This window comes from Dama dama, chromosome 12 (assembly GCF_033118175.1).
Source record: "Dama dama isolate Ldn47 chromosome 12, ASM3311817v1, whole genome shotgun sequence".
Taxonomy (NCBI): domain Eukaryota; kingdom Metazoa; phylum Chordata; class Mammalia; order Artiodactyla; family Cervidae; genus Dama; species Dama dama.
Window position 1 is genome coordinate 27,577,341 of NC_083692.1, and position 26,436 is coordinate 27,603,776.

General features: G+C 39.3%; 1 protein-coding gene across 5 annotated transcripts in view; it reads left to right on the forward strand.

Annotated features, from left to right (window-relative positions):
• The window catches only part of WDR89 (WD repeat domain 89), a 44,916-nt gene extending 31,657 nt beyond the window's left edge, over positions 1–13,259 (forward strand). For 4 of the 5 annotated variants that reach the window (XM_061156915.1, XM_061156916.1, XM_061156917.1 and 1 more), the window contains one exon: positions 9,011–13,259. In XM_061156915.1, the coding sequence (XP_061012898.1) occupies positions 9,041–10,201 (1,161 nt within the window). In that variant the 5' untranslated portion in view covers positions 9,011–9,040 and the 3' untranslated portion in view covers positions 10,202–13,259. Of the gene's footprint in view, positions 1–6,805; positions 6,936–9,010 lie in introns of those variants that run through there. The other variant, XM_061156918.1, reaches the window with a different exon arrangement.
• Positions 13,260–26,436: the final 13,177 nt, after the last annotated feature.

Genomic DNA, 26,436 nt, shown 5'->3' on the forward strand with positions numbered 1-26,436 from the left:
GCTTACCATAGAGACAGTATAGTATAGGAGTTAACTGTATGTATGGGCTCTGGAATGAGAATACTTGAGTTCAGAAGCCAGCATTTTCAGAACCTCCCTCCCATCTCTCACCCCATCCCACCCTCTAGGTTAGCTGCATGTTAGCTGTGTTTTTCTTATCAGTTTAATGAACATAATAGTACTTATGGGATTATATCATCTTTGTTAAAAATTTTAACAATATAGAAAAAGTACTGAAAAGGCAACATATTCCCTCCATACACACACACATACATACACACACACACTCCAGATAATTGAAATACATTTTATGAACATCATTCCAAGACCTTTCTTGTGTATATACAGATAAGCTGAACAGAAGCATGCATGAATAGGAATAATTTTGTTAAATATAATATTTATATATTTTATATAATATTTATTAGTATACATTTTCTCTGAATAGTATTGCATTTAACTTGGGTTTAATTAACAAAAGCATAAAATGAAAGAAATAGCTAGAATTTATGTGTTCCTTTAATATGAGTTCCTTTGCAAATTCCCTTTGAGTTAACCCAAGGAAAAGAGATGAATGATATTAAAAAGCTGGAGTCATTATGCTGTGGAGTTTTTAAAACTACATCTTTCAGGTAGCATCTACACTGCTAATTAACTGATGCAGTCAGATATAGGTTTTTCTGGTCTGCAGTTAGCCTTTCATGTGGTGATTGGCAGAATCAGACTCCTTTCAGTTTTTGACTCAACCATTCTTTTTCTTTGGTCACACTGAGTCTTCCATGTAGTGCTCAGGTTTCTCATTGCGGTGGCATCTCTTGTTGCAGAGCACAGACTCTCAGCGTGTGGGCTTCAGTAGTTGTGGCACTCAGGCTTAGTTGCTCTATGGCTTGTAGGATCTTCCTGGATGAAGGATCGAACCCGTGATTCCTGCACTGGCAAGTGGATTTCTATCCACTGCACCACCAGGGAAGTCTGATTCAACCATTCTTTTGGGCCTTGGAATCCTCTGTATCCAGCCAGCAGATGGGTGAAGAGAAGGTGAAGAAGGCATCACCTTTTGATCACCTGACCCAAACACAACCATTGCTTCACTATTACTGGCAAAAAGTCATCACAGACTAGGCTGAGGCAATCTTTGCTTGGGGACCTGGACTCTTTTCCCTTCTGGGATCCCATGAATGTCCTGTACCAAATCCCAGGTATATCTATTCCTGTGGGCTGCTTCTTATGTCCTAAACTCAGTGTGGAGACCTTAGAAATATAGTAGGCAGCCCTCCTTCACCCTTCTGTATCCTTCACATAACCATGATACATTTGTCAGAACCAGAATTAACACTGGTGTAATACTGTTGACAAAAGTACAGAATTTAGCTGGATTTAACTGGTTTTCCCACTGATATTCTCATTTTGGTTAAGAATCTAATCAAGAATATCACTAATCTAATCAAGAATACACACAATCACAGACAACTAGCCAATCTGATCACACGGATCACAGCCTTGTCTAATTCAGTGAAACTAAGCCATGTATGTGGGGCTGCCTAAGATGGATGGGTCATGGTGGAGAAGTCTGACAGACTGTGGTCCACTGGAGAAGGGAATGGCAAACCACTTCAGTATTCTTGCCTTGAGAACCCCATGAACAGTATGAAAAGGCAAAAAGATAGGACACTGAAAGATGAACTCTCCAGGTCAGTACGTGCCCAATATGCTACTGGAGATCAGTGGAGAAATAACTCCAGAAAGAATGAAGGGATGGAGCCAAAGCAAAAACAACACCCAGTTGTGGATGGGACTGGTGATAGAAGAAAGGTTCAATGCTGTAAAGAGCAATATAGCATAGAAACCTGGAATGTTAGGTCCTTGAATCAAAGCAAATTGGAAGTGGTCAAACAGGAAATGGCAAGAGTGAACATCGACAGTCTAGGAATCAGCAAACTAAGATGGACTGGAATAGGTGAATTTAACTCAGATGACCATTATATCTACTATTGTGGGCAGGAATCCCTTAGAAGAAATGGAGTAGCCATCATAGTCAACAAAAGAGTCCTAAATGCAGTACTGGATGCAATCTCAAAAACAACAGAATGATCTCTGTTCGTTTCCAAGGCAAACCATTCAATATCACGGTAATCCAAGTCCATGCCCCAACCAGTAACGCTGAAGAAGCTGAAGTTTAACTGTTCTATGAAGAGCTACAAGACCTTCTAGAACTAACACCCAAAAAAGATGTCCTTTTCATTATAGGGGACTGGAATGCAAAAGTAGGAAGTCAAGAAACACCTGGAGTAACAGGCAAATTTGGCCTTGGAGTACAGAATGAAGCAGGGCAAAGGCTAACAGAGCTCTGCCAAGAAAAAGCACTGGTTATAGCAAACACCCTCTTGCAACAACACAAGGGAAGACTCTACACATGGACATCACCAGATGGTCAACACTGAAATCAGATTGATTATATCCTTTGCAGCCAAAGATGGAGAAGCTCTATACAGTCAGCAAAAACAAGACCGGGAGCTGACTGTGGCTCAGATCATGAACTCCTTATTGCCAAATTCAGACTTATATTGAAGAAAGTAGGGAAAACCACTAGACCATTCAGGTATGACCTAAACCAAATCCCTTATGATTATACAGTGGAAATGAGAAATAGATTCAAGGGACTAGATCTGATAGACAGAGTGCCTGATGAACTATGGATGGAGGTTCATGACATTGTACAGGAGACAGGGATCAAGACTATCCCCAAGAAAAAGAAATGCAAAAAAGCAAAATGGCTATCTGAGGAGGACTTACAAATAGCTGTGAAAAGAAGAGAAGCGAAAAGCAAAGGAGAAAAGGAAAGATATATCCATTTGAATGTGGAGTTCCAAAGAATAGCAAGGAGAGATAAGAAAGCCTTCCTCAGTGATCAGCGCAAAGAAACAGGAAAACAATAGAATGGGAAAGACTAGAGATCTCTTCAAGAAAATTAAAGATACCAAGGGAACATTTCATGCAAAGATGGGCTCAATAAAGGACAGAAATGGTATGGACCTAATAGAAGCTGGAGATATTAAGAAGAGGTGACAAGAATACACAGAAGAACTGTACAAAAAAGATCTTCACGACCCAGATAATCATAAAGGTGTGATCACTCACACTCACCTAGAGCTGGACATCCTGGAATGTGAAGTCAGGTGGGCCTTAGGAAGCATCACTACGAACAAAGCTGGTGGAGGTGATGGAATTCCAGTTGAGCTATTTCAAATCCTAAAAGATGATGCTGTGAAAGTGCTGCACTCAATATGCCAGCAAATTTGGAAAACTCAGCAGTGGCCACAGGACTGGAAAAGGTCAGTTTTCATTCCAGTCCCAAAGAAAGGCAATGTCAAAGAATGCTCAAACTACTGCACAATTGCACTCATCTCACATGCTAGTAAAGGAATGCTTAAACTTCTCCAAGCCAGTCTTCAGCAATACGTGAACCGTGAACTTCCAGATGTACAAGCTGGTTTTAGAAAAGGCAGAGGAGCCAGAGATCAAATTGCCAACATCTGCTGGATCATCGAAAAACCAAGAGAGTTCCAGAAAAACATCTATTTCTGCTTTCTTGACTATGCCAAAGCCTTTGATTGTGTGGATCACAATAAACTGTGGAAAATTCTGAAAGAGATGGGAATATCAGACCACCTGACCTGCCTCTTGAGAAACCTATATGCAGATCAGGAAGCACCAGTTAGAACTGGACATGGACCAATAGAATGATTCCAAATAGGAAAAGGAGTATGTCAAGGCTGTATATTGTCACCCTGCTTATTTAACTTCTATGCAGAGTACATCATGAGAAATGCTGGGCTGGAAGATGTGTGTTTTCTTTTTATACTTTTTTTCATCTTGTTTAAATGGGAAAGAAAGCTACTTCCTCTTCCATTATCGGCTTCCCTTGTGGCTCAGCTGGTAAAGAATCCGCCTGCGATGCAGGAGACCTGGGTTCGATCCCTGGGTTGAGAAGATCCCCTGGAAAAGGGAAAGGCCACCCACTCCAGTATTCTGGCCTGGAGAATTCCATGAACTGTATAGTCCATGGGGTCTCAAAGAGCTGAACATGACTGAGCGACTTTCACTTCCATTATGGAATTATTTAAGCTAGCTAGGCTGTCCTTCAGATTTCATATTCAAACTTGGTCAATCCAAGAATAAGAGGAATGTCTAGTTGCAATTAGATGTATTTAGAATGTACTTTTTGTATAGAAATAACACTTTATTGGATTTATTTTAATAGGAGGTAAAATAAAAGGACATTTTGATTGATAAAGGTAACATATCTTTAGGCAAAAGCCCCAGAAGAAATACTTAATGTTTAGGGATGTTGTTATCAAGTAAATCAGCCCTCAATTATCTAAGGACTGTTCCTCAGATTAGAGATTAATGAGCATTTTCCATCTAATGTGTTTCAAGATGGCTTAATGAAAACTTTTTAGCCAACATAGCTTTAGACTCTACTGAACTTCCTTTATCTGGACTTTCCCTCCTTGTCTCATCTCAGTATTGGCAAAGTACAAAGTGCAGTGTGATTTAGGAGGTAGTGGCAGTAACTCCATTCCCTTCTCTTTTCTGTTTTGTCCTCTTTAGGCTTATCTTCATTTCTCTTCTTTTCTCCTCCCTATTCTTTGCTTCAGTATTCTCTTCTGTTCTTTTCTGTTCGTGCCCTTTTTCATTTGTGTGTGTGCATTAGCATAAAAAAGGCGTCCTCAGCTCTCACTGGCCTGTTGAGATCTAAAATGCTAACTTAGCTTCCTTTTATGTATCTAACAGAAACAAAGAAAATATTAAAATTATGCTTAGTCTTATTTGTTCCCTTTATACATTTTTGTTAGGTTGAACTATACGCAGTTGTCAATATTGTTTTGATCTCCAGAAATAGAGCGAACCTTATACTTCAGTTAGTAGCCTGCAGCAGAAGATTTGAGAAGGGATTGGATGAAAGCCCTGAGTAGGAGAGCTGGATTTTCCCCAGAGATTCTGGCTTAGGTAACTGGGTAGGTGAGAGTGCTGTCGTGGTGCCAGTACCATCAACCAACATGGAGAACATCGAGAAGCATAATTTGGTTTTGTTTTTAAGGAGAATGTTTCATGGAGGGGAAGCATAAATAATCAGTTTAACTTGGAGTTGTAGTGGGATTCAAGAAGAGATGGCTAGTTGACACTTGGAAATATGGACTTGTAAATAGATGAGCTCATTGGCATGTTGGTGGCACTTGAAAACATGAATTTCAATGAGGTTACTGAGTGAGAAGAAAAGAGAGACCATGGCTTATCTTGAGGAATGGGAAGAGGATCATGCCAAAAGAAAAAAACTCAAGATAAGGGCATACATAGAAGTAAAAAGGTTTATTTATCATTTTACAACGATTCATTAGTATGTAAAATTAAGATTGTGTAACCTTGGAAGTTATATTTCAAATATGTCTCATTTGCATATGCATATTAATGTGTTAAAGCATAAGTCAGAGGTTTTCATCTTTTCCCAAGGAGATTAAAGTAATATTTTACTATTTGTATCTGTGGACAAATGAATATAAGCTCTATAATATGAGCGTTGTGGGATCTACCTATCTTCTAATATCTTTCTCTTTTTTTTGAAGCACTATACTGCATTTAAACAGTGTGTTAGGTGGAACACCAGTGAGATTGTTACCATTACTGCTGTCTTAAAATGTTGGTTTGCTGTAGCATTCCATCTGGGGCCCACTCTGCCTGCATCATCGATCCCAGAATCCTTTGGATTAAAGCCTTGCAGGACTGTTCCAACGTGAAGCAGACTCTGGGCAGCACTGCTGGGGGGTGGGAGTACAGCGCTGCTGGATTGCTTGAGGGGAGCAGTGCACAGCCACAGTCCTGTAACTTACCGTTAACTTAAAAGTCACATCAAACTTTCTTATTGTTTAAGACTCTCATCAATCTGATGTTTCATATGCAGAGATCAATATGAAACAGTAGCAAAGAATTGTTTCTTTTGTAATCTTATTAACACTTTGATTATTTCAGGAATGGGTAGTTGATTTTTATCTGGAATTAAAAAGGGTTTTTTCCTTGAAGTGTGTAGGCAGTATACTCTTAAGTGAACACACATTTTAGACATATTTGAATATCTTATAGTAAAAAAAAAATTATGTTAAATAATGTTTCTTTCACAAATATAAAGTCTTTATATTTCCTTTTTGTGTTTTATTTAAAGTACTGCTAAAGAATGCCATTATGTTACTAATTTCCATAAGCAGAGCTCTCCGTGCAAACATACAAACATATGACATATCATTTTAGGTTTATTCTGCTTTTCCTGGAGCTCTTCAGCTCTTTATGCATGAAAGCTGAATCAATTATTCATTCATTTATTCAACAACCGTATTGATAACGAAAGAGCAAGAAAGTCAGGTAAAATCAAGTTTTTCAAAAATATTGAGTGAAAAGAGCAAATTGTAGCAAAGGTACATATAAATGTGATGCCGTTTTTAGAATTTCTTAATCATAGAAGTTGTATCTATCATTTCATTTCTTTAAATAAAAAACTGAGGCAAATTTGGCAAAATGTTAACATCTGTTAAATCTAGGTAATACATACAGTATTTGAGTATGTTTCCTTTTTTCTACACTTCTTTGTACATTTGAAATAGTTCATAAATTAAAGCATTTCTAATTTTTTATTTAACAAAATGGGCAATTTGATTGGGAGTGACCGGCCGCTTTAGGTTGGTTGATCAGGGAAGTTCTCTCTGGGGAGGTAACATATTGAGACCTGAATAACAGGCAGGAGTTACTCACACAGAAAATGTACAGATGGTATTCCAGACAGAGAAGCAGCTACTGCCACAGTCCTGAGACAGAAGCATGACGCGTTCAAGAAGAGAAGGCCATTTAACCTATCTGGTTATAAAACCAACAGTTACACTGTGGAGGTAAATCGTCTTTTAGTCTCTGAATACTTAAAGGAAGCTCACTGTTTTCGTACTTAGGTTATTCTTATACAGAGTTGTTCCATGTAGGGACTTAAGAGACTAATTGTGATAATGACATATCAAAAGCACACAAGCTGGCCTGAAGAGTTTCTCAGTGGTCAGGTCAGAGACAGTTTGAGCACCAAGAACTTAAGGAAGTGATCAAAGTTGTTATGAGCCTCTATGATGTGATGCAATAAGAAGTCCCCAGCATCACATAAATTGTATCCCTGATAACAATGTTAAACTGGAATCTAATCTCGAAGAGGAGACAATTAGAAGAATCTAGAATATAGGACATTTTATGAGACAACTGGCCAGACTTTTCAAAAAATTCAGTGTTAAGAAAACAGAAGATAGGGGAGGTTCTCTGTGTCAAAGTATTTAGAAGTGAAATGATATTTTGTCTGCAGTTCACTTTCAAATAGCTCATCAAAAATGTGTGTGTCTGTGTTTATAGAGATAGTAGAAAGCGAGGATCCTCGGAGGTGAAAGACTGTGTGTATGTGTGTGGGTGTTCATTGTACTAGTCTTTCAACTTTTGTAAGTTTTAAAATATTCAAAATTTAAAGTTGGAGAAGATGCTTCTTCTTCTTTTGAACCTCAATCCAACTTTTAATGTTTTTTGTCTATTGGTTTAATTGTGCTGTTTGGAGCCACTCTGATAGATTTAAATTCTCCACCATGTGGTGTTAGTGGTATTGGTAATGGTAATCCTGGTCATTTTTATGTAACATTTGTTGAATGTGTACCATGATATGCCAGACACATTATTTCAGTTAATCCTTCTAACCGCTCTTGAGTTCATATTCATTCCTTCTTGTAAAGATGAAAAGACAGATAGCTAAAAAGCTATCACTAAAGCAACAGAAAAAAAAAAAAGCATTTCACCTTAAGAATGAAAATGTGAATTTGTGAGGCTGGCAAGAATACTCATGTGGTCAAGCAAGATAGAAAAACTTGTGATAAAGTCACTAGACTTTATGCATATCTTTCTGGCCTGGAACTAGTTCTGTATACCATTGAGAAGCAATCTAATGTGGTGGTGAAGATCACTGTTCCTGAAGCCAAAATGCCTGGGTTCAAATTCCAGCTCCACCATTTGCAAACTGCTCCTGCCTGAGAAGCAGATTTCTGTAATTCCTCCTGGGTACCTGTATTAGTTTTTTTTTTTTTTTTTTTATCGCTGCTGTAACAAATTACTGCAAAATTGGTGGCTTGAAATGACATAAATTTTTTATAGCTCTGGAGGTCAGGAGTTCAAAGTGGGTCTCACTGGGCTAAAATCAAAGATTAGCAAAGTTTCACTTTCACATGGAGGCTCTAAAGGTGGCTATTTCCTTGCCTCTTCCACTCTCTAGAGGCCACCCAATTATTGGCTTCCCTCGCCCAAACCAATAATGTATCTCTCTGAACCTTTCTTCCACAGGAACATCTCCCACTAATTCTCATATTCTGCCCGCTTCTACTTTTAAGGGCACTGGTTTTTACTTTGGGTCCACCCAGGTAATCCTCAATCATCTATTTTAATGTCAACTGATTAGCAACCTTAATTCCATTTATGACCTCAATTCCTCTTTGCTTTGTAACCTAACATATTCATAGGTTCCTGGGATGAAGGCATGAACATCTTTGAGGGACTATTTTTCTGCCAACACATCTGTGTTTAGATTCTATAGCTGTATAAGGTAGCTGGAGCCAGGAGAAAATGATCCCAAAGTAGAGATCCTGGCTAATGCTGAGGACCATGAGTAGGACCAATAATTAGGTTTGAGCTGAAAGGAATTACTATGCAATGTATGTACATGTACATACATTTTTATAATCTCTTACTGGCAGTAGATTCAGTATATAAAAAGTGGTTGAAATAGAAGGAAGCAGCTGAGTTTTAGATACATCATGGTAGGTAGGGGAATGATTAAAATAATAGATTTTATTTCTATTTTCTTGTGCCAGCTCTCAGAGGGAAATGTTCTTGATTTAATTACAATGTAGAGATACTTTGGGTTTAATTTCAATTTTTGTTTTTATTACAGATTTTTACTACCCTTGGATGCACTCCTGATATGGAGAAGATTGAAGAACAATTTGCCAACTTGAACATTGTTAAACGTTCCTCAGAAACTAAAGAGCCTACTTACCTGCTTGGCATAGACACGTCAAAGACTGTACAAACAGAAAAAGGAAGCTTGGTTGCTGTTTTATGTTCTAATGGATCAATCAGAATATATGATAAAGAAAGGTTAAATGTACTACGAGAATTTAGAGGGTATCCTGGACTTAATGGAGTCAAGTTTGCAAATTCCCGTGACTATGTGTATTCCTCATGCACGGATGGCACGGTTAAGTGTTGGGATGCTCGACTGGCCGGTGGAAAACCTGTCCAGCTGTTCAAGGGTTACCCTTCCAATGTTTTTATCAGTTTTGATATCAGCTCTAATGATCATGTCATTTGTGCTGGTACAGAAAAAGTTGATGATGATGCATTGTTGGTATTTTGGGATGCAAGAATTAATTCTCAGGACTTGTCTACTGCCAAAGAGCCACTTGGTGCATATTCAGAGACACATAGTGATGATATCACTCAAGTATGTTTCCATCCCAGTAATCCAAACATGGTAGTCTCAGGTTCAACTGATGGCCTGGTAAATGTATTTGATATTAGCGCGGATAATGAAGACGATGCACTGGTCACAACCTGTAACTCAGTTTCATCAGTAAGCTTTATTGGTTGGTCTGGGAAAGATTATAAACAGATTTACTGCATGACACATGATGAGGGATTTTGTTGGTGGGATCTTAATCATCTGGATACAGATGAACCAATTACATGTTTGAACATTCCAGATGTCAGAGAAGTAATTAAAGTGAAAGAAGGGAATTTGGACTATTTGATTGGTGGCCTATATCATGAAAAGACGGACAAATTGTTTGTTGTTGGAGGGACAAACACAGGAATTATTCACATAATGAGCTGTATGACATCAGGATTGGTCCACGTGACCAGCCTTCAAGGAGGGCATGCTGCTATAGTCCGGTCCTTCTGTTGGAATATGCAGGATGATTCTTTGCTAACTGGAGGAGAAGACGCACAGTTGTTACTTTGGAAACCTGGAGCAGTAGAGAAGACATTTACAAAGAAAGACAGCATGAAAATAGCATCCTCTGTATACCAGCGCGTTCGCGTTCACAGTAATGATTCTTATAAAAAAAGGAAAAGGCAATGATGTTACATCGGGCATTTACTTGATAGGTTTTATAGTTGCAAATGATTATTTCTGTGTACTACCTGTGGTAGACATGTTAAAAGTTCATATATAAATAAAAACAAGCCAGTTAGCAAACAATCCTGGGAATATGCTGAGAATGGTTTAATTCAAGTCTTCATGTATTCCAAAATTATTTTTTTAAAGCTGCCAGTTGAGTATATAATCAGTGAGTTGAAAGTAAAATTACATTCCTCATTTTAAAAACCCATCTGTTGAATTAGTAAATGTTGGGTTTGAAGAAATAGCTTTGATAAGGGTTTTTTAGAAGTAGATGGCTGGTGTGACTTTTAAAAACAGGTGGTTTGGGTTGTGTTTTTTAAGCTCAATTTTTTACTTTTTTAGTCATCTTTATTATAAAACCAAATCAGACTGTTTTTTCTTTATTTGAGAAGCCCCTACTTGCTTAATACATGTAGATTACACTCGCACTGTAGTTGAGTCCCAAAATCATGTTCAGCTCTTTGCGACCCCATGGGCTGCAGCACGCCAGCCTTCCCTGTCCTTCACTGTCTACCAGGGTTTGCTCAAATTCATATTCATTGAGTCAGTGATGCCATCCAACCATCTCATCCTTTGTCATCCTTTTCTCCTTTTGCCTTCAATCTTTCCAGCATCAGGGTCTATTCCAGTGAGTCGGTTCTTTACATCAAGTGGCCAAAGTATTAGAACTTCAGCATCAGTCCTTCCAGTGACTGTTCAGGGTTGATTTTCCTTAGGGTTGACTGGTTTGATCTCCTTGTAGTCCAAAGGACTCTCAAGAGTCTTCTCCAACACCACAGTTCAAAAGCGTCAGTTCTTTGGCACTCAACCTCCTTTATGATCCAACTGTCACATCCGTACATGACTATTGAAAAAACCAAAGCTTTGACTATACAGACCTTTGTTGGCAAAGTGATTTCTCTGCTGTCTAGATTTGTCATGGCTTTTCTTCCAAGAAGCAAGTGTCTTCTAATTTAATGGCTTCAGTCACCATCTGCAGTGATTTTGGAGCCCAAGAAAATAAAGTCTGTCACTGTTTCCACTTTTGCCCCGTTTGCCATGAAGTGATAGAACTGGATGCCATGATCTTAGTTTTTTGAATGTTGAATTTTCAGCCAGCTTTTTCACTCTCCTTCCTCTAGCCTGGCATTTCACATAATGTACTCTATATATGGGCTTCCCTTGTAGTCCAGTCGGTAAAGAATCTGTCTGCAGTGCAGGAGACCCGGGTTCAATTCCTGGGTCAGGAAGATCCCCTGGAGAAGGAAATGGCAACCCACTCCAGTATCCTTGCCTGGAAAATCTCATGGACACAGGAGCCTGGTGGGCTGCAATCCATGGGGTCGCAAAGAGTCAGGCACGACTGAGCGACTAACACTTACTTACTTATTCCATATATAAGTTAAGTAAGCAGTGTGACAATGTACAGCCTTGTCTTACTCCTTCCCCAATTTTGAACCAGTCATTTGTTCCATGTAGGATTCTTACTGTTGCTTCTTGACCTGCATACAGATTTCTCAGGAAACAAGTAAGGTGGTCTGGTATTCCCATCTCCTTAAGTGTGTGTGTGAGTCACTCAGTTGTGTCCAACTCTTTGAGACGCCTTGGACCATAGCTCACCAGGCTCCTCTGTCCATGGAATTCTCCAGGCAAGAATACTGGAGTGGGCGCCATTCCCTTCTCCAGGGGATCTTCCCAACCCAGGGATTGAACCTGGGTCTCCCGCATTATGGGCAGATTCTTTACTGTCTGAGCCACCAGGGAAATATTTTCAACAGTTTGTTGTGATCCCCACAGTCAAAAAAAAGCAGACTGGTGGCACTAGTAGTAAAGAACCCGCCTGCCAATGCAGGAGACATAAGAGATGTGGGTTCGATCTGTGGGTTGGGAAGATCCCCTGGAGGAGGAAATGGCAACCCACTCCAATATCTTTTCCTGGAAAATCCCATGGACAGAGGAGCCTGGCAGGCTACAGTCCAGGGGTCACAAAGAGTCGGGCACGACTGAAGTGACTTTGAAGACTTTAGTGTAGTCAATGAAGCAGAAGTTTATGCTTTTCTGGAATTCTGTTGCTTTTTCTATGATCCAGTGAATGTTGGCAGTTTGATCTCTGATTCCTCTGCCTTTTCTAAACCCAGCTTGTCCATCTGGGAGGTTTTGGTTCACACGCTGCTGAGGCCTAGCTTGAAAGATTTGAGCATAACCTTACTAGCATGAGAAATGAGCAGAGCTGTACAGTAGTTTGAACATTCTCTGGCATTGTCCTTCTTTGGGATTGGAATGAAAACTGACCTTTTCCAGTCTGGTGGCCACTGCTGAGCTTTCCAAATTTGCTGACATATTGAGTGCAGCGCTTCAACAGCATCATCTTTTAGGTTTTTAAATAGCTCAGCTGGAATTTTATCACGTCCACTAGCTTTGTTTGTAGTAATGCTTCCTAAGGCCCACTTGACTTCACACTCCAGGATATTATATTTAAATATAAATACTCTAAATAGAATTAAACTTTTTCAGAAATAGTGATTTGCATTTTTGAGAAAAATATATTGAGTAAATTTGCATCAATACTTTTAATATCATTGGTTAAACAGGTGTTTCACTGATGAAAAGGAACATCTTACAAAATTCATTTTGAAACTAAAAGTAAATATACAAAAATTAAAGTGTTTATAATAGCAGAATGACTTTTTATTTTCAAAAGATTCCAATATTTTGTGATAAAGTTTTCTTCTAAAGTGTTTTCTCCGTCCGTAATTTTAAACTTGAATTTTTGTTTACTGCTAATTTTTCCATACTTCCTTTTAACTATTTCTCCAAAGAATCTTAGTTAAAAAGTTGATCTTTCTAAAGGTTTGGTACCTTATCTATGAGACTGTAGCATTGGAGAAATTTTTCTATGGAACCTTTGTAACTTACATTTAGATATGATCTAACTTAACTCAAGTGAGATTGAACAATAGGTGAAAATGAAAGTTCTCAGTCATGTCCGACTCTTTGTATGGTTTGGATAATACCAAGCATAGTTGAATTTCTTGAAATAAGAATTATGTATTTTTAATATGTTTAATAGTTACTTACCTATTATTTGGGCTTCCCTTGTGGCTCAGCTGGTAAAGAATCTGCCTGCAATGCAGGAGACCCAGGTTTGATTCCTGAGTCAGGAAGATTCCCTGGAGAAGGGAAAGGCTGCCCACTCCAGTGGTGGGTGAAAATGAAAGTTCTCAGTCATGTCCGACTCTTTGCAATCCCGTGGACTATAGAGTCCATGGAATTCTCCAGGTCAGAATACTGGAGTGGGTCCCAGGAATCAAACCCGGGTCTCCTGCATTGCAGGCAGATTCTTTACTAGCTGAGCCACAAGGAAAGCCCGAATAATAGGTAAGTAACTATTAAACATATTAAAAATACATAATTCTTATTTCAAGAAATTCAGCTATGCTTGGTATTATCCAAATCATACACCTGAGGGTAACTTAGTACTTTCCCTTTTTCTCTTAATCACTCACCAAGTCCTGTGCCATTCTACTTCCTAATAGAAGTAGGAACTTGTCATCTTTTTTTTGCTTTACCCCCTACCACTACTGCCTTAGATAAGACTTTCATCGTTTCTCTCCAAGATTATAGACTCTTATCCACTCCAATTCATTTTCTCTACTCTTCTTGACTGACATCAAAAACACAGGTTTGATAATGCCTCATGCTGCTTAAAATCTTTGATACATTTTGATCTTTTGATAGAGGACTATGTAAAAATGAAAAGCCATGTTTTTAACATATTTAGGATATGAGGTAATGCTGACTATGTTGTGAGTGGGAAAAAATTAAATTATTAAAATGACACAACTTAAGAGGCTATCCCAGAACTTCAGTCTTGAGGTTGAAAGGCCCAAAAAGAGTGTCATGTGTAATGACAATAATAAGACCGCCCAATTTTTTCAATGGTCAAAGGATCTGAATAGACATTTCTCCAAAGAAAATATAAAAGTGGTCAATAAACACACAAAAAAAGATGTTTAATATCATTAGTCAGTAGGGAAATGCAAATTGAAACCACAATGAGATACCATTTCACACCCAGTAGGATGGCTATAATTTTTTTAAAAAAGTATTGGTGAGAGTGTAGAGAAAGCTTCACACGCTGCTATTAGGAATATAAAATGGTATAGCTGCAGTCTGGCAACTCTTCAACAGTTGCTATTTGATACAACAGTTTCACTCCTAGGTTTATGTTGAAGAGAATTGAAAGCGAATCCACACAAAAACTTGTATATGAATATTCATAACAGTATTCACAATAACCAAAGAGGGAAATTCAAATGTCCATCAGTTGACGAATGGACAAAAGTACACATATGATGAAATAATATTCATCCATGAAAAGGAAAGAAATATTCATCCATGTACTAATAAATGCTACAACTCTGATGAATCTTGAAAACACTAAGTAAAGATAGCTACAAAAGACTACATATGATTCCATTTACATCAAATGCTCAGAATAGTCAAATCTATAAAGATAACATATATACAGTATTTGCCTGGGGCTGGGAGGGGGGGGAGATGGGAGGGTTGATGGCTGATTGCTGATAGGATTTCTTTTGGGGAAGATGAAAATATTCAAAAATTGATTGTGGTTATGGTTGCATAACTCGGCATATTAAAAACTATTAAATTGTACACTTCAAATATATGAATTGTATGTGAAGTACATCTGAATAAAGCTGTTGCCAAAAAAAAAGAAGATACATCAAATAGATATGAACCAAAAATCTAGGCGGCAATCTTAATTATTGACAAATGGAATTTACAAATGTAATTATTGAAAAATGTAGCATTGATTCCAAAATCAGATGAAAATGAAGAAAAAGGTTTATTTTGTTTGTATGAATATATATTCACAGTTTAAAATATTAGCTACCAAATCCAGTGGTGTATTTTTAAAAAACTTGACAAATAGGGTTTGTCTCAGGGATACTAGGGTGACTCAATATCAGAAAATCTATCGGAGTGATAGACAAAGAGTGACAGAAAAACATGTGGTAAGACTTAATACCTATTTATGAAAAATTTAAACCTCAAGCTATCAATAAAATAATTTTAACTTGGTTAAAGTTTATATATAAAAAATATGCACTAAATGTTATTCTTGTGGAAAAATGTTATATTAAAATACATTTTCTTTGAGAAATTGAGACTGGAACGCAATGAAGAAGCCTATTGGAGTAGTACAGATTCTGGCTAATACTATAAGGAAAGATTAAAAAAAACTATAATGTGTAAGGACTGGAAGAAAAGAGGGAAAAAAACTCCTTTGTAAATTAAAAATACCTGAAAAATCCACAGTCAGCAAACTATTCAAACTATAAAGAGGTTCAGCAAAGTTGCCAGAAGATGGTCAGTCTACAAAAATCCAAACATCATTTAACAATAGCAAAAGTTAAAGACTATCCCAGAATTGACCAAGATTATAGGATATCTATTTGAAAGTGAAAGTCGTTCAGTGGTGTCCGACTCTTTGCAACCCCGTGGAATTTTCCAGGCCAGAATACTGGAGTGGGTAGCCTTTCCCTTCTCCAGGGGAATCTTCCTGACCCAGGAATCAAACCCAGGTCTCCTGCATTGCGGCGCATTCTTTACCAGTTGAGCCACAAGGGAAGCCCAAGAATACTGGAGTGGGTAGCCTATCCCTTCTCCAGCAGATCTTCCTGACCCAGGAATCAAACCAGGGGTCTCCTGCATTGTAGGTGGATTCTTTATCAGCTATCAGGGAAGCTACTGTATGGCCATAGAACAATGCAAATGTATAGAACTCAGAGATAAAGCATGGATATATGGCAACTTAATATTTTATAAAGGTGACATAATGAAAAAGGAAAGCTTTTTTCATTAAGTTATTGAGAGGATACTAGCTTACTATATTTGAGAAGGAAATGACAACCTGCTCCAGTACTCTTGCCTGGAAACTCCCATGGACGGAGGAGCCTGGTGGGCTACAGTACATGGAGTCAGGAAGAGTCGGAAAGGACTGAGCGACTTCACTTTCACCTTTCACTTTCATGCATTGGAGAAGGAAATGGCAACCCACTCCAGTGTTCTTGCCTGGAGAATCCCAGGGACGGAGGAGCCTGGTGGGCTGCTGTCTGTGGGGTCGCACAGAGTCAGACACGACTGAAGTGACTTAACAGTAGCAGCAGCTTACTATATAGAGAAAAACAAAACTAGATTCCTTAAATGATAAATGTTGTTCAGTTGATAAGCTGTGTCCAACTCGTGTGACCCCATGAATTGCAGCATGCCAGGCTTCCCTGTCCTTCACCATCGTTCTGAGTTTGCTCAGACTCATGTCCATTGAGTCAGTGATACCATCCAACCATCTCATCCTCTATTGTCCCCTTCTCCATTTGCCCTTAAACTTTCCTAGCATCAAGGTCTTTTCCAATGAGTCAGCTCTTCACATCAGGTGCCCAAGGTATTGGAGCTTCAGATTTAGCATCAATCCTTCCAATGAATATTCAAGGTCGATTTCCTTTAGGATTGACAGGTTTGATCTCCTTGCTCTCCAAGGGACTTTCAAGAGTCTTCCCCAACACCACAGTTTGAAAACATCAATTCTTTGGTACTCAGCCTTTACAGTCTAGCTCTCACATCTGTACATGACTCCTGGTAAAACCATAGCTTTGACTATATGGACCTTTGCCGGCAAAGTGCTGTCTCTGCTTTTTAAAATATGCTGTCTAGGTTTGTCACAGCTAGTCTTTCAAGGAGCAAGCATCTTTTAATTTCATGGCTGCTGGGACTGTCCGCCTTGATTTTGAAACCCAAGAAAATGAAATCTGACACTGTTGCCACATTTTCCCCATCTATTTGCCATGAAGTAATAGGACCAGATGCCATGATCTTAAATGAGAATAGCCCTAATTTAGAAGTCGTAAATGGATTCTTAAACTTCAAAAGTATACAGTATAAAGCAGAAAAAATATTATTATATCAAAATTAAGCATTTCTGGTCACAAAAGATCTGTAGGTAAATGACTGATGGAAGAAAAGATACTTGGAATCAATGAGTGGTTAATGTAGACTATAGAAGGAATTCTGCAAATCAATAAGAGAAAATACCCATGGAAAAATTAGCAATGAATATAAAAAGGCAAATTTCAGCTGAAACCCACAAAAATTGTCGAACTTCTTAGCAATCAGAAAAATAAAGACTTAATCACCTTATATATTTTAGAATTTAAAAAATTAGGAAATTAAATGATACCAAAATGTTGGAGACATGTGGGCACAGAGGAACCCAAAGCACTGCTGATGGGAGTGTAGACACACAGATACAGCTATTCTGGATAGCAAAAATACATGTTCATGTACCCTCTGACCTAGCCATTACACTGCGCGATGTGATAGCCCAAAGATATTTGCATACAGGTTCATTATTGGGCATTGTTTGTGATGTCATAGAGTAGGAGACAACCTGGATATGTATCCCTGGGAAGCAGGTAAAAATGTGATGGATGTACACCATGAAGTATTCTGCAACACTTAACAAGCCACAAACTAGATCTATATACTTTAGACATATGGCTTAATCATAAAAATATAGTACCCAATGAAAATAGTTAAGAAATGGAATGCATGTGTGGGAAAACCATTTATATAAATTTAAAATATACAAAAAGCAATTCACATTTTGCAAGCACATACAGACAATTATACATGTTAATCACCATAGGGTGGTTGCCTAGTATGGAAGGAGAAAGTAATGGAAGAGGGTTTAGAAATAGGGAGAATGAGAGAGGGAGGAGAGAAAGCAAAGACAATAATTTTAACTGGAAAGAAAAGAAGATCATGTTGATGGGATATTACAACCCCATTTCTACAGTTTGTGGGTCATCTGTATGGTGGGTGGGGTTAATGGTGACCTTCTCCAAAGGGGTTATGCCGCAGGCTGTGTCACCCAGGTAGCAGCATCCTTCCTTCCAAGGACATTGCTATTCTATACCTATGCCCCTCATGACTTTCAGAGCTTCAGGCTCTGGTCCTTTCATCAATCTTTAGCTCCATCAGAACCCCATTCTTTGCAATGAAGCCCCATCCAAGCCCAGAAATGCAACTGCAACCCACACAGCAAACCACATACATGTAAGTTTTGCGTCTACTGCCCCAGACCTCCTCAACCTCTGCCTCACCTTTCTGATGTCAACCACACCCTGAACCAAAGACTCCCACAACGGATAGCCATGGCTCCTGCTAACACACTGATTATATTCTTTGCAGCCAAAGATGGAGAAGCTCTATACAGTCAGCACAAACAAGACTGGGAGCTGACTGTGGCTCAGAACGTGAACTCCTTATTGCCAAATTCAGACTTATATTGAAGAAAGTAGGGAAAACCACTAGACCATTCAGGTATGACCTAAATCAAATCCCTAATGATTATAAGTGGAAGTGACAAATAGGTTCAAGGGATTAGATCTGATAGACAGAGTGCCTGAAGAACTGTGGACAGAGGTTCATGACACTGTACAGGAGGGAGTGATCAAGACCATTCCCAAGAAAAAGAAATGCAAAAAGGCAAAACGGTTGTCTGAGGAGGCCTTACAAATAGCTAAGAAAAGAAGAGAAGTGAAAGGCAAAGGAGAAAAGGAAAGATATACTCATTTGAATGCAGAGTTCCAAAGAATAGCAAGGAGGGCTAAGAAAGCCTTCCTAAGTGATCAATGCAAAGAAACAGAGGAAAACAATAGAATGGGAAAGACTAGAGATCTCTTCAAGAAAATCAGGGAAACCAAGTGAACATTTCATGCAAAGATGGGCACAATAAAGGACAGAAGTGGTATGAACCTAACAGAAGTAGAAGATATTAAGAAGAGGTGGCAACAACACACAGAAGAACTATGCAAAAACAATCTTCATGACCCAGATAACCACAATGGTGTGATCACTTACCTAGAGCCAGACATCCTAGAATGGAAAGTCAAGTGAGTCTTAGGAAGCATTGTCATGAACAAAGCTAATGGAGGTGATGGAATTCCAGTTGAGTTATTTCAAATCCTAAAAGATGAAGCTGTGAAAGTGCTGCACTCAATATGCCAGCAAATTTGGAAAACTCAGCAGTGGCCACAGGACTGGAAAAGGTCAGTTTTCATTCCAGTCCCAAAGAAAGGCAATGTCAAAAAATGTTCAAACTACTGCACAATTGCACTCATCTCACACGCTAGCAAAGGAATGTTCAAACCAGGCTTCAACAGTACGTGAACTGTGAACTTCCAGATATTCAAGCTGAATTTAGAAAAGGCAGAGGAGCCAGAGATCAAATTGCCAACATCCACTGGATCATCGAAAAAGCAAGAGAGTTCCAGAAAAACATCTATTTCTGCTTTCTTGACTATGCCAAAGCCTTTGACTGTGTGGATCACAACAAACTGTGGAAAATTCTTAAAGAGATGGGAATACCAGACCTCCTGACCTGCCCTCTGAGAAATCTGTATGCAGGTCAAAAGCAGCAGTAAAATTGGTCATGGAACAACAAACTGGTTCCAAATCAGGAAAGGAATATGTCAAGGCTGTATATTGTCACCCTGCTTATTTAAGTCACATGCAGAGTACATCATGAGAAACGCTGGGGTGGATGAAGCACAAGCTGGAATCAAGATTGTTGGGAGAAATATCAATAACCTCAGGTATGCAGATGACACCACCCTAATGGCAGAAAGCAAAGAACTAAAGAGCCTCTTGATGAAGGTGAAAGAGGAGAGTGAAAAAGCTGGCTTAAAACTCAACACTTAATATACTAAGATCATGGCATCCGGTCCTATTTCTTCATGGCAAATAAATAAGGAAACAATGGAAACAGTGACAGACTTTATATTTTGGGCTTCAAAATCACTGCAGGTGGTGACTGCAGCCATGAAACTAAAAGACACTTGCTCCTTGGGAGAAAAGACAGAATATTAAAAACCAGAGACATTACTTTATCAACAAAAGTCCATCTAGTCAAAGCTATGGTTTTTCCAGTAGTCATGTATGGATGTGAGAGTTGGACTATAAAGAAAGCTGAGCGCAGAAGAATTGATGCTTTTGAACTGTGGTGTTGGAGAAGACTCTTGAGAGTCTCTTGGACTGCAGGGAAATCAAGCCAGTCAATCCTAAAGGAAATCAACCCTGAATATTTTTTGGAAGGACTGATGCTTAAGCTGAAACTCCAATAATTTGGCCACCTGTTGTAAAGAACTGACTCACTGGAAAAGACCCTGATGCTGGGAAAAATTGAAGGCAGGAGGAGAAGGGGACAACAGAGGATGAGATGGTTAGATGGCATCATTGACTCGATGGACATGAGTTTGAGCAAGCTCTGGAAGGTGGTGATGGATAGGGAAGCCTGACATGCTGCAGTCCATGGGGCCGCAAAGAGTCAGACATGACTGAGCAACTGAACTGAACTGAACAGCCCCACTGGAGGGTTTGAGAACTAATCATAGACACATGAAAACTATGCAAATAAAAGAGGTGGGGGATGATTTGTAACTCTAAGGGGGGGAAATTGTATGAGAAAAGAAACAGAATTATAGTATACTGCTTGACCCAGTGGTGAATAATATTTATGTAGTCATCATGGAAACACAATGTTGATTTAATCAAAAGTTGTAAAACTATGTTAACAGCAGGGAAGGGAAGTGGAAGGGGTGTACAAATGCTTAGTTTCCTTTTCCATAGTAAAAAGTTGGCATTCTTTCTATGGATAAATCAAGAAAGTAGCAAGATAAGCATATTATCAATATTTAGAAGTACGTAAGTAAATCATCTGCCAAAACAGTTAAAAGTTGAAAGTGATCCCCTCTAGAGAAGAAAGGCAGAAGAGAAAGGAAAGGAGATTTCTGTTTTTATTGTTCTTTGATATTTGTTATATGTGGGCTTCCCTGATAGCTCAGTTGGTAAAGAAGCCACCCGCAATGCGGGAGACTGGGTTCGATCCGTGGTTTGGGAAGATCCCTGGAGAAGGAAAAGGCTACCCACTCCAGTATTCTGGCCTGGAGTATTCCATGGACTGTGTAGTCCACGGGGTCGCAAGGAGTCAGATACGACTGAGCAACTTTCACTTACACCTTGTGGTAGAATATCAGGATAGTTTTGGCTGCAAATAACAGCTCAATTCAAATTAACCAAATGAGGAACATGTTACCTGGCAAAAGTTCAGAAGTAAAGCATTGCCAGGGCTGATAGCAAGAGTGCAAATTCTTTCCACTTTTCTGCTCTGCCAGTTTTCATCTTGTTAGGTTCAAGTTCACAAGATGACTACAATCAGCCAATGAGCACATCCATACTCAACAATGTTTAATGGGAAAGCAGCTGCTTCTTTGCTTGTGATACTTTTTATTAACGTTTACATACATTTACTGAGAAGCCTTGTAGCAAATGTCATTGGCTGAAATTTCATTGTGTGTCCAAGCCAAAAACAGTCACTAGCAAGAGGAATGCAATCACCACCAACTGGCCCAGTTGTGATTCACTGCCTGTGGGATTGAAGATAGCACATGCTCCTTGGAAGCACATGGATTCAGAGAAGGGTATGAAAAAGTAGGTTGGGGTTGATGAACAGTTGTTCTTCAACAGGAAGACTACAATTCTGTGTATGTGTTATTTCAAAACAATTTTCATTTTATCACTGAGTCCATATTTGTGAGGGAAGAATTAACTTGCACGGTTTAATCAACATGCATTAAATGCAAATTATTATATCTTTATTGGACTATTGTTTAGAGGAGAGGTAGACATTAAAAATTAAAAGGAAAATTACTACATATAAAATAGACAAACAGTGTCCAACTATATAGCACAGGGAACCATATTCAGTACTTTCTAATAAATCATAATGGAAAAGAATGTGAAAAACAATATATGTAAAACTGAGCATTTTGCTGTACACCGTAGACTGACAAAACACTGTAAATCAACTATGTGTGTGTGCTTGCTACGTCGCTTCAGTTGTGTCGGACTCTTTCCAACCCTATGAACGGTAGCCTTCCAGGTTTCTCTGTACATGGGATTCTCCAGGCAAGAGTGCTGAAGTGGGTTGCCGTGCCCTCCTTCGGGGATCTTCTCGCCCCAGGGATCGAGCCCTCATCCCTTATGTCTCCTGTGTTGGCAAGTGGGTTCTTTACCACTAGCACCACTTGGGAAGCCCATAATACATAAATGAAATAAGATTTAAAAGAGAAACTGAAAAATGTGTCAGATGATTTTTGTGGTCTTTTTGGCAAAGTTTACAATACTGATTGCTTCTGAAGTTGGTAATATTATTTGAATTAACTTATTCGGTTACTGACTCATTAGTAAATACATCTCTCAGATCCACAAACTAACTCTCAGTTATCTAGCTTTGAGATTCCTCACATTATATTTCTTCTGCACTTTAGTGCTGCCTGGGTTTTGTGCTTTTCACTACCCATTACCTTTTTGATCATGTGACATGTCAGAATTCAAACCATACAACTTTGCGGCCTCATCACCTTTCATTCCTCCCAATTTTACACTTGTGCATCAGCCAAAAGAAACTACTTGAAATCCCTGAATGCACCATGAAAATAATGTAACCACACTTTGCATCAGTTTTATTGTATGAAAAATGAAGATCAGTTCAGTTCAGTCGCTCAGTCATGTCTGACTCTTTGCAACCCCATGAACCACAGCAAGCCAGGCCTCCCTGTCCATCACCAACTACTGGAGTTCACTCAAATCCATGTCCACTGAGTCAGTGATGCCATCCAACCATCTCATCCTCTGTGGTCCCCTTCGCCTCCTGCCCCAACCCCTCCCAGCATCAGGGTCTTTTCCAATGAGTCAACTCTTCGTATCAGGTGGCCAAAGTATTGGAGTTTCAGCTTCAGCATCAGTCCTTCCAATGAACACCCAGGACTGATCTCCTTTAAGATGGACTGGTTGGATCTCCTTGCAATCCAAGGGACTCGCAAGAGTCTTCTCCAACGCCACAGTTCAAAAGCATCAATTCTTCGGCGCTCAGCTTTCTTTATAGTCCAACTCTCACATCCATACATGACCACTGGAAAAACCATAGCCTTGACTAGACGGACCTTTGTTGACAAAGTAATGTCTCTGCTTTTTAATATACTGTCTAGGTTGGTCATAACTTTCCTTCCAATGTAATAAAAACTTAATTGTCTCCCATTATCTATTCTTCCTTTCCATAGTATGGAACCCCCACATTTAGGATGGGGATGTAATGTCCAGAATAAAGATTGTATTTTCCAGAGTATTTCTTAACTTTGTGGTTATAAGATTTCGTTGAGGGACTTCCCTGGTGGCTAAGACTGCACTCCCAATGCAGGGGGCCCACATTCAATCCCTTGTCAGTGCACTAGATCCCACACGTCACAACTAAGAGTTTGCATGCTACAACAAAGATCAAAGATCCCATGTGCCTCAAGTAAGACCCAATGCAGCCAAATAAATAAGAAATAAAAATAAATATTAAAAAAAAAAAAAAGGCTAGTTTGGGTTGGGAGTTCCCTGGTGGGCTGGTGGTTAAGATTTCAGGCTTTCACTACTGTGGTCCAGGTTCAATCCCTGGTGAGGGAACTGAGATTCCATAAGCCGCGTGTGGCATGGCCAAAAAAAAAAAAAGACTAAATTGGGTTAATGAAACATATGTAGAACTTCCATAAAATGACGGTTGAGTTCCTTTGCTCCCTTCTACCATCTGGAATGTGGATGTGATGGCTGGAGCTCTAGTCAACATCTTGGACCAGGAGGATGAAGGCCTAGAGTAGTTGGCTAAAAGAAACCTGGGACCCTGAGGTTTTGTGGAGAAAGGACCTATTAAACTATCATTTAAGCCACTGTTATTTTAGGTCTCTGTTATAAGCAGTGGAACTTGATAATGTTGTATCAACTTTTTAAGACTGTTCAAAACATTACGTGAACTGACATATGTCAAAGCTTTTAGAGCAGTGTCTGAGAATAGAGTGAGTGCAAAGTAATATTTATAATATTATAGACTGCAAGGAGATCAAACCAGTCAATCCTAAAGGAAATCAACCCTGAATATTCACTGAAAGGACTGATGCTGAAGCTGAAGCTTCAATACTTTGGCCACCAGATGTGAAGAGCTGACTCACTGGAAAACACCCTGATGCTGGGAAAGACTGAGGGCAAGAGAAGTGGGCCACAGAGGAGGAGATGATTAGATAGCATCACCAACTCAATGGACATGAATCTGAGCAAACTCCCAGAAATAGTGGAGGACAGAGGAGATTGGCATGCTGCAGTCCATGGGGTCACAAAGAGTCTGAGGCAACTGAGTGACTGAACAAGAATAAAACTATTTCCATGATTTGGTAAGGTTGTTCTGTCTGCCTGGGGGTTTATTTGGCAAACTTGTATTTGTTCTTAAGCCCCAGATCAATCATTTCTCCTTCTGAAACTCTTTCTGATCTCCACCTGGGGAGGTAATCATTCCTTTGCTTTGTACTGGTTCTTAATCTTTTTTTTTCTCAATCTTGTGTATACTTTTATAGCAGCTTGACATTTCAGTTTACAAATTTGTCTCCCTACTAAATCACTTTTTCTCATTCAAAACAAAACAAAAACAATTGGAATCCTCTCTCAATAAACATAAAAATCTCATGGCTCATATAGATTCCAATACTGCCCCTAAACCTATTACTGCCCCTAAAGCTTTCCTGGTGGCTCAGACAGTAAAGAATCTGCCTGCAATTCAGCAGACCTGGGTTTGATCCCTGAGTTGGGAAGATCCCCTGGAGAAGGGAACGGCTACCCACTCCAGTATTTTTGCCTGGACAATTTCATGGACAGAGGAGCATGGCAGGCTCCAGGGCATGGGGTCACAAAGAGTCGGACACGACTGAGAGACTTTCAATTGCACTTTCAAATCTGTTACAGTATTACTATGCTAATCCTGCAACCCCCTCCCCACTCCCTGTCACTGCTGCCTAAAGACCCTGATGCACCGCTCTTAGAGGAGACATATCCCTCCTCCCCTCTCCTGGCTGACTCAACTGATGAGTTGGGATGAATGCCTATTGAACTGGACACTGTGGCAGTTGACACAGGAGGAAGAGATTTGGTCTCATCCTCGTAGGGCTTGCACTGTGCTAGACGAGACAGGGTCTCTAGTAAAAATAATACAATGTACAGAGTGAACAAGTAGGCAGGATGAGAGTGTGATTCATTCTGTTCTCATGCACAGGTTAAGAAAAGATGATGCCTGGACTGTGTTTGGAAAGAAAAATAGTTTACCCGATAGACTGGAGAACGGGGAAAAAAGAGCAAGGAAGATAAACTGGGCAGAAGGAACATGTGCACAGGCACAGAGGCATAAGATTCGTGGCTAATTTTAGTCATGAGCACTGGACTCAGGTCTTTCTGAGATTCTATGCAAACGCATTCACAAAATATTTCGAGGGGTGAGCTACCTCTGCAGATGGTTCATCACATCTCTTCTGTCTTGATTTTTCACTGCTTTAGTCTGAGAGCTGTGTTTCCCTGAGCCTCTTTTCTGGACTCAATAACACTATATAGTAGCTGAAATTGTTAATTTCTCTTCTGGAGAAATATTCCTTGGTGCCAGTTCAGGGCCTCACTGTTGATTCATCCTGCAATTGTGTGTATTCAGAAGCTCTTCTTTCTAAGGCTCATGCTCTTCTCTGACATTCAGAGCATTTGCAAGATTACTTCATAGAAACTTACTGGTTAGTGCTTAGCTTTCCTTTTCTAGTTAACAGCAGGTTGGTTAGTTTTCTACCCTCTGTCTTTAGACCCTAGCCTAGGGACAATACTGTGCTCATTGAGCCTTAGTCTTTCTGTGGTTTTTTTTTTTTTTAAAATTCCAATTTGCTCCTCATTTACTAAACTCCTCATTTACTAAACTAGACTGTATTTATAAAATTGCTCTCTGTGCCTTGATTTCTTTTCTCTTGGAGGGAACAAAGGCTACATATTTCCTTAAGGGCTTTGCAAATAATGTAGCTTGGCTCAGGTGTTGAATGAGCTCCTAAAAGGAGGTTTAACCCAGTACTTTTTCCTTGGAGACCTTCAGTGGCTATGAGTCTCACAGTGCACTGGACCTGGCATAATTTTACTGTCACCTGGCTGGATAGAGCTGCCACACTCCACCTGGCAACCCTTTTTAAATTTGGATTGAGTTTTGTGAGCCCTGAAGGCTATTTTGGATCCAGGCA